Here is a 9,479-nt window from a genome sequence, read left to right as displayed (position 1 = left end):
TTAATCATTATCATAGGATTAATTAGTTCTTATAAAGTATATAATTCATCTTATCATAGCATTATTTATGTAACGATTGCATTGTAAAAAATTTCTCTCATTATTCTTTTTCAAAAGGATCATTATCATTCCCATAACTTTGCATTCATAAGGTTAATAATATATATATATATATATATATATATATATATATATATATATATATATATGTATATATAAAATTCAACTCTTAAATTAGTTTTTATGTCATATTGACGTGTCATGTCTCATGTTGGTATCATATCATGTGCTTCATTGATCTTAAGTATTTCAAGTCATGTTCCACTGGTAAGTTGTCCTTCATTGGTCTTAAGTATCACCTTCAAGCAAATACACTGATGTTTTTTTTGTCAAGACAACAAGTTAATACCAACACTTTTTTTTTTTAAAAAAAAAAAAATCACAAAGTAAACGGGGACAAAACATACTAATGTTTTGTTTATTATATTTAAGACTAGAGTATGAACAGCTTAAAAATTAACTACAGTAGTTATCAAAGGTTTGCTTTTATTATGATTTAGAATGTGATAAATGTCACTTGTCATCATCATAGATATTTTTTTTGATCCAATGTAGAACAAGATAGAGATCATGCATCATCATCATGATCAACTTTTGATTGGACAATGCACTAATTGGGTCAATAGGAAGGACAATTGGCCAAGTTGAAGGAAGGCTTAGGTACTACTACTAAATTGGGTGATACATTCTTTAAGGCAATACTCATATGCTACTAAACATACTAGACAATATAAGATTTAATTGAGGCATTAGAAAAGACTAAGTCGTGTCAAGGTGAGGTAAACTGTGAACTAGCTAGAGGTGAAGTTATAGCATAGTGTGGGCCCCAATTCAATGTAATTAAGCCATTTGTCCTCAGTACTTAATAAGAAGGGGCAGACAAGTGATCTATTAGCAAAGTCGGTAATAGTTGATGTGGAACTTTAGTCTCCTTTGGGAGTTTAACTCTTGGGAGCTTTAATCTCCTTTTTAGTTTCCACCTCTTGGGTGATTTTGATCCTATTCGAGCATTATTGCTCGTAAAGCTTAACTCTCCCAATGGGTTTAATCATTGGTATCAGTAATCACTTAAACTTTGGAATTCATTATCTTGATAGCTCATGGAAAATCGAATTTCTTGATGGTTTATTTGATATTGCAGAGCATGAAATCTATCCCTAGCTGAGGAAGTCATCAATGTGAGAATTAAAGGTGAGGTTAAGACAATACATTATAGAGGATGATAGTTTTGGCCTGGATATATACGGTATGATGACATTGGTATAATGTACATGTAAATCATGTGTGATGAATTCTTGAAAATTCAATATAAAATACAAACAAGTTAACACACATGGTATTATTATAAAGACAAATAGGTCGTTGGTCGTTTACAATTTCTTGATAACAAACTTTGGTCAGTTACTTTCAGTTATATATGCATGAAAAATAATCAGTGGTTGCCATGTTTCTTGGACAGAAAACTCTGAACATCCATTAGTTATAGAAGTCCTTTGGGGGGTGCCTGAACCCTTTCAGTAATTTGGAAACATTTTATTTAGTACATGAACTGTCTTAGGCTTGTGCTTGTCCCTGGCCCCCACCCTTTTTCTACGAGACACTACTAGACCATCCTTTTACAGAAAAAATAAATAAATAAAAAGGCAAGTAAATTTCACAAAGGGTGCAATGAGACATTCAGAGTAGTCCAATCGACAAAACAGAACCTTGTATGAAAATTAATACTAATAGTTGCTTACTTAATAACTAAGAATCCCAAGTCATGTCCATACATAATCTCACTGCAAAGACAAAGCACATCTAATTACTATTACTATTAGATACAAGAAAAAAGCATCAATTTTCCACTTGAATAAATTTCTAGTTTAATAGAACCAAATGCTATCTTTTGACAAGTAGAACTTCACCCCATTGGTGGAGTTGCTTTGTTTACTCAATGGACTTCTCTTCTAAAAGCTTTATCCTTGTAACTATGATGCCTAAATGAAGATAAGGGGAACTTTTTTCTGTCAAAAGTTGCAGTGCAGAAACCATTAGCTAATCCAAGAAACCGTCACAATAATAAAACCACAACCAATCCAAACACGATTCATCTAACCTTCCATTTTTTAATCATAAATTCATAATCATGACACACTTGTGAAAGCATTTTAATCACTAGTAATAATATTTTATACCACATGAAGAACTATTGATGACTTTTTCTTTTTTCTCTCCTTTCTTTCAGGTTATAAAGACCAAGTGGGCTAAAATAAAGTTTTTAAAAATCTCAGGTACTTTTGTGACAGATATTATAATCTTCACTTTTGACGTGAATTGCCACATCCCCTTCACATTCATCTGTGCCTTCTTGGATGACAAATGTACTGTCTAATGAAGATGTGACCCCAACAAAAAATTACATAAGCGTGCAATTGGTAAGTGTCTGCACTAGACATTTCCTCTGTTGGAGGAGGAATAGATTTCCACTTATCTTTACGAACAGTCAACCAATGAAAGGAGGTCCCAGGCAGAATGTCTAGAAGAAAGTTTACAGGGTGATTTTGATTAAGAGTGGATAGCAGTGACCTGTCTCATAACTGGGCCAAGGGTCCCTATCTGCGCCATTCAAGAACCCCTCATGACGCTTCCAGACTTCTTTGTCATAGTTCTCTGTTACACTGAAATGCAAGCCATGTTCTTCAGCTACCTCCAAGAACAGGTCCAATGAGTTTCCTCTTTTTGGACTTAAAAATATAGCCTCGGAAGATTCTGTTTTTGATAACAAGTGCTTGACAATTCGAGCAAGATCTCTGTGGAAATCTTTGAAGAAAGTGCTGTCAAAATAACCATTCAATGTCATAATATAAAAGATAAGATTATCATAAAGACCGAAATAAAAGGCAAGTCAAGCTGCATGCATGTGAATCTGCTATTTAATTTCATACATAATATATGTTTGCCTTTTCTCCACTTGAAAATAAATTTAGTCATTATCTGAACATATCCAACTTTAAATATTGAAAATGATGAAAAGTTAACAAAAGGAAACATAGAAAAGTAAATCCATTGACTAACCATAACATGAATGCAAAAATTTGTTCATCGAAGAAAAAATAAACAAATCCTCCATGAAATAAACAATATATTTAATGCTCTGTAATTATCACTACATGCTGAACCCTTTGACTCTTATATTTATCAAAACTATTTATAGAAAATGCTATTGGCATCTAAGTAAGAAATTACAGGTATGTCAGTAGAGCTGAAAATAAGATTGTCATCTAAGTTGGAAAAGCATGATGAACAGTTGAAAATTGAAAATTCAAATAAAGGTTTTACCAATCACTTGCAACAATGATATCAAAAGCATCTGCAACACTAGAAGTATCTTCCTGATTCCAATGAAGCTTCATAGACTTCACAACCGTATCCCCAAATGCTCCAGAGTTAGCTTCAATGTTACGCTGAGTATCTGATTGTCATCGAAAAACAATCCACTTGACATGAAAATATTTAATGAAGCATATTCTCAAAAGGAATAATATTCCATGCAAACTTTTGAAGAAAAAAAACTTTTAATACTGTGTTTATTACACTGGGAAGAGAAATATCCCCCATAAAATACCCCTACAAAGGGAGAAATGTCAAACATGGGCGAAGTATTTCAACGGCAACGCAGAAGCACTAATACCAGCAGTAGAGTACATTTGTTTTTAATATAAATATAGGTGCTGATACTTTTGCTTAAAGATCTCACTACTTCCAACCATGTATGTTTTTAAAAATCATATTATATAGGGACGACATAATCCTAATTATACAATTATATATGGACAGTCAAGGTTAGACTTGGACAAAACAATCTGTCTATCAGCACACCCACATACATACATATGACAAGATCAAATGACACCAACTTGCTTGTAATAACTAATGTAAGTTTTTGAGCGGTCTTTTCCTTTCCACAAGTAAATACTAAATACAACAACTGAAGTTGAGACGGAGATTAAATGACAAACACTTGGGCAATAACTTCCATATTATCGAAAGTAGGAAATACATGTCTATAAGAGCACAAGATATCACCAAAATGCCACCAAACTCGTCTGATAAGGTCATCTATAACTAAACACTATATCTGTCCTGCTAACAGCATGAAATCGCGCTGCAATAAATAACCACTCACAAATGGGTTCAAATAAGGCTTAGGGAAAAACATGTTAACTCGTAATGATGACATCAACAGCTACTAGAAAATTATATTTAACACATATAAGATAAGACACCTAGCATCCATTGTGAATAAAGGTCTAAAAGGTGATCATGAAATCTTAATCCAATTGTTTCATGTTTATCATTAAAAATATAAAAGGAAAGAAAAAAACTTTGTTGAAATTTATACCCAGGGACACTATTTTCCCTTCCTCACATCCATTTGTAGAACAAGTTTTGAATTCTTACAATACAATTAATCATCATCTATTTAATTAACATAAGAAATTAAGAAATGTTGTCATCAATAACTATAGCAAAAGGATACAATCAACTACTTGTGGATTTCCATCTGAGATTACAACCTCTGATGCCTCAGTAATAGCTGCAATAACAAATCCAGCCAAGCCATAGCCAGAACCAAGCTCAATAACTTTTTTAGACCTAAAAGAAATCATACCAGTCTGAGGTCACAGAAAAATAACAGTCAAAATGATGCTAATATACAGAGGAAGAATAAAGTAAAATATAATAATAGTTATTCAAAGCTGAGTAAAATCCTCATAAAAGAAAAAATATAGATCCTCAAACCTGAATATATCTCTATGTGACAAACAATAATGAGCAAGAACATCTTCTGATGGCCAATTACCTGCAGAAGACATCATGAATTTATAAGCACCAACTGTGAAAATAAAAAGACCTGAATCAATATGTAGAGGATGGTGAAAATTGTAAGTGATAGCAAATGATCACCTAAGTTGTTTCATCCAAAAAATGTCCCTCCAGTGAATGAAAGAAAGTTAATTTGTAGATAAAATCGTTTTTTTAGGCAAAAAAAAAATTAAATTAACATCAGAACATTTATGCAAAAAAGTAATCTCCTTCTAGTGAATAAAAAACCTCAATAGCCGATAAGATCGTATTCATCAAAAAAATATAGTGATAGCAAATAATCACCTATGTTGTTTCGTCCAAAAAACATCCCTCCAGTGAATAAAGTTTTTGTAGATAAAATCATTTTTTTAGGCAAAAAATAATAATTTTTTTTACATTAGAACATTTACACGAAAAAGTAATCTCCCTCCACTCAATAGCATATAAAATCGTATTCAATTAGCTATAAAATATGCCCTAAAATAAATTTTTAAAGAATAGCCTTATCACTGTATAAAAAGAAACCCTTATCTACAGAAACTTTGATCGGTTAGAAATAATGCAAATAGGGTAATTATGGTTACTCAAAATCATGTAAATAGGATAATGTTAATCTTTGTAGCGAGTGGGACAAGCTTCATTGTGTCAAACACAGATTTCATCACTTGTCTTTCCCACTAAACATGATATCTAGAGCCGGATAAGAACCAACCTTGATCCAAGAATCCCGGGATACCCACTAGTTCATTGGTACCAAGTGACCAACTTTTGTTTTTTCCAGAAACTGTGTTTTCCCTAAGATTTTTGGCCTGCACTAATGTGTCCTCATTCCAGAAACCCAAAAATCCGCTACAGAGACTGTTAGATTGTTTTCTGGCCACCATCTGACGCTTTCCAGCAACTTTTCTGGCCAGCAACATCACCGTTAGATGCACCTACATACAACAAAGTGTTGCAACCTTAACATTTGCGCAGCCACTTTCAGCCATGTGTGTCTGCTCTCTTCAGGCAGCCACCAGCTGAGCTTTGGTTGCCCTGAACCCTACATAGATCACCTCCGTTTGATTTAATTAGTGCATTGCATGAGATAGCGTCCAAGCTGCACATACTTATTCTTGCTGCTTGATGCATGCTTCAGTGCATTTTGCAGCGCCTATTGCGATTATGGGCAATGACTTTTGAAAGCTCCCATTACATAAACTAATCCTACGACAACTAATTGCTATGATGATATCTTGAAATGGTTTGTGGAGCATCTATTTAAGCTCCACTACCTCTATTGTAGACAACAGTAATTTGTTTGCTCGTACTTCCAATCATCATCTCTTGGTCTTTGGGTTCTGGATTATAGTGCCATTGATTGCATCTGTAGATATAAATAGCCTCTCTCTCAACTCCCTCTCTGGGTTATTTCACATGGTTACCTTAGCTAATGGTTCCCAAACAGAGTCCACACGGGTTGGTACTACCCAACCTCTCCTTCCTCTTTCAATTGATTTTGTACTATATCTTCCAAGATTTCCAATTAATTTACTTTTTATTAGCCACTTAAACTGCTCTCTTGATTGTTTCATATCTTTTACTAGAGATTTTATTTTTTTGCGGGATCAATGTTCAGGTTAGATGATTGACATTAGATGTGAGTTTAATGATCTCTACAAACTCACCGACTACGTTGGCATTGGCAATGCCACATATTCCGCCTTCTAATAAATGCTGAATTGGGCCATCCTATCCTGACAATGTTACAGCAATTAGTCGAACCTTGTCCAAGATTTCCACTACGTCTTGTGAGCTGTGTTAACTCAAGAAACACGTGTAGTTTGCTTCCTAATCAAGTCTATATTGGAATTAGGCCTCCTTTTCCCTAGTCCATTGATGTATGAGTTCCTAGTCATACTAAGTCAACTTTGGAGTTCAGATACTCTGGATTATTTCCATTTTCCAACAATTTTACCATGAGATAGAAAACAAAGTTTGATCTAACCATGCTTACCTTAGGCATTGATATTACATGTTTACTTCGGTCATGTTAAAGTTTTATGCAGCAGCATCTCATGTCTCTCTTGACCAAACATCATGTGTTCATTTCATACCCCTCCACAAAATGGGATTAATGAATGCAAAAATGCCACCTTATTGAAACAGCTCAGGTGTTCCCTTGAAGGTTACACTCGATCCCAAAAGGGTATTCCTCTAGTCTCCGTAGGTATTTAAACTCAATAGATTTTACCTTCTTTGAATCTAAACAGTGCAAAATTGCAGATTTGTTCCTTAGGATGAGTCTTCGAAACTAGTTCATCATCTTCGTAAATCTCTATATGGACTCTGGTAGAACACATAACATAATTGAAGTCTATGAAAGAAGATAAAAAAAAAAGTTGTGATACAGGGAATCACAACCAATAGAAAAAAGGAAAGAGTGATTTCCATTATCCAGGGGTAACTAACTACTGAGCTGGAAGATGAGAGTAGTAGGGAAGGAATAAGATGCAGCTTGAAAGCGATCTTAAGGGAAGTATAGAGAGAGAAGGTAGGTCAGGAATGTAGTGGGACTTTGGAAGAGATTAAACCCTCTCAAACTGCCTAACGTTTCGGATACCTTCTTTGTTTTTTGTTTTTTTTCCCTGTGGGTTTTTTTTCCGATTCAAGTTTTATATTACTTTTGATATAAGCCTGGTTTTGTCCAATAAAACAATGTTTTGTTTATGATCTCTTGTATTATATGGCTTTATCAACTGGAACAAAAACTCCAGGTCCATTGAGCTTCAATCAACAAGTGACAAGTAACTAAAAGGAAACCTCCACAGCCAAAAAAATAAATAAATTGAAGAAACAAAAAATAATAACAAGATCAAGGGAGAAATGGTAACCAAATCCCAGTGGATATTTACAAGGGAAACCCTTATAAAGACCATGTGATTTATGCAAGATAGAAGCCAATCGCCTAATAATATCCCAAAACAGCAACTAAGACAGAAAATCTTCCTTAAAAACTTGGGGTGTTACACTCCGGCCTAATACACCAAACTGTAGCATACGTCGCACAACAAATGTAATTGTTTCAAGTCCTAAAGAAAAGACTTCTCCTCAATATAGAATAAAACTTTGACAACAAGCTTATAGCTCATGTGTCACTTTATTCTGAACTGTTCAATTATTCTACAATGACAATAGAATAGCATGAAGTTTACACCACAGTCTGAGTAAAAAATGATGAGAATATTTTATGCAAATATAATCAGTCATTGTAAGCTCGGAAATGAAAATCTTAGATGCAGTTATGAGTTGTGAGATGGTAAAGAAACTTACAGACAAGCCCAGTGTTGTCAATGTTGTATTTGTTACATGTCTGAAAATCATTGAGGTCAGCATGGTTGTCAACTCTTTGTCTGCATGAATAAAATATACCAATAGATAATGTTCAACTAAGAAACTTTCATGAAATGAGATTGTAAAATTACTTCTACAGATACTAAATGAAAGATGTAGTGCTAGGAAAGACAATCAATTTACAAAATGTCTATGTTTATGTTCGCATAATTTATGTCCCCTTTAGCTTATAGACAAATGTTAACAATGTTAGAAGTTCCAGATCCTTCAATGTCCCTTAACTCAACAACGGAGCTAAATTGAATATTCTAAATTGAACACCAAAAACAAAACAAAACTGACCTCAAAAACAGTTGAGGAGTATCGGGGATTGGTAAAGTGTAACAAACACGAGCATCTTTGTAATTGTTTGAAGTACCACGTTCATCGTGGATTACATGAGATTGTATCAAGTTGAATCCATGACTGGTTTTTCTTGAAATGCGTTTGATACTCGTTTGAGATTGTTCGTCTGAAAATAATTGGGGCATGAAAAGAAAAGTTAATAGAAGCATTTTGGGAATGGAATTTGATGAATGTGGATGTGTGTGAGAATTGAATTACCTGAGTTTGTTGAAGAAGAACAAGAAGAAGAAGAAGGGTTAGAGAGAAGAGCTTGACGAAGGATTTTCCATCTTAGCGATGAAGCTTTCTCGTTTGTTCTGTTTTCCATCTTTTGATTTCAGTGCCTGGGGGAGACTGAGAGGAAGGAATTACGAGAACACGTGAGGCTCATGTATATTTGGTTGAGTAAATAGTGAATTTCCCCCCTGAAATTGTAAGTTTCATCAATTACCTCCCTGAAATTAACAAAACTTCAATTTCCCTTCTGAAATTTCACAACGTTAGTCAATTTACCCCTCCGTCAAATTTTTCTGTTAGTGAACATTATGTTTTGCAAATAACCCCTGAAGTTTTACACTTATGTGCAAAATGCCTCCAAACTTAAAAATTTATATTATTTTTTTCTTAAAAACAAACAATTAATAGTTAAATATTAAAACTAACTATTAATTTTGGAATTTGGGAAAATTACATGCATATATATATCAAAATAGGCTCCAAAATGGGAAAATATGTATTTTTTAAAGTGACAATAATGTGATGATTTGTGGATTAATATTGGAGGTTGTGTAGTTTAAATGGTTTGAGCAAATTGTTGAAGGAGTTGAAGGAGTTAAAAGACTAAGATGGTG

General features: G+C 33.8%; 1 protein-coding gene across 1 annotated transcript; it reads right to left on the bottom strand.

The window, feature by feature from the left end:
- Positions 1-1,692: 1,692 nt before the first annotated feature.
- LOC11444876 (calmodulin-lysine N-methyltransferase) lies at positions 1,693-9,024 on the bottom strand. The gene is made up of 7 exons (XM_024771929.2): positions 8,848-9,024; positions 8,587-8,755; positions 8,224-8,303; positions 4,846-4,906; positions 4,583-4,698; positions 3,382-3,514; positions 1,693-2,876 (listed from the first exon to the last, which is right to left on the bottom strand). Exons 1-7 carry the CDS (start codon positions 8,954-8,956, stop codon positions 2,591-2,593), a joined length of 954 nt encoding a protein of 317 aa, XP_024627697.1. The 5' UTR covers positions 8,957-9,024; the 3' UTR covers positions 1,693-2,590.
- Positions 9,025-9,479: the final 455 nt, after the last annotated feature.

The sequence above is a fragment of the Medicago truncatula genome, chromosome 8 (genome assembly GCF_003473485.1).
Source record: "Medicago truncatula cultivar Jemalong A17 chromosome 8, MtrunA17r5.0-ANR, whole genome shotgun sequence".
In the NCBI taxonomy this organism is placed as follows: domain Eukaryota; kingdom Viridiplantae; phylum Streptophyta; class Magnoliopsida; order Fabales; family Fabaceae; genus Medicago; species Medicago truncatula.
This window is presented reverse-complemented; position numbering and strand designations above follow the sequence as displayed.

Coding starts and splice junctions, on each gene's coding strand:
- LOC11444876 (XM_024771929.2), bottom strand. CDS start 8,956: ATGGAAAACAGAACAAACGAGAAAGCTTCATCGCTAAGATGGAAAATC. Junction 4,907..8,223: donor TGACAACACTGGGCTTGTCT/GTAAGTTTCTTT, acceptor TGTCTTCTGCAG/GTAATTGGCCATCAGAAGAT. Junction 2,877..3,381: donor ATCATTGTTGCAAGTGATTG/GTAAAACCTTTA, acceptor TTATTTTGACAG/CACTTTCTTCAAAGATTTCC.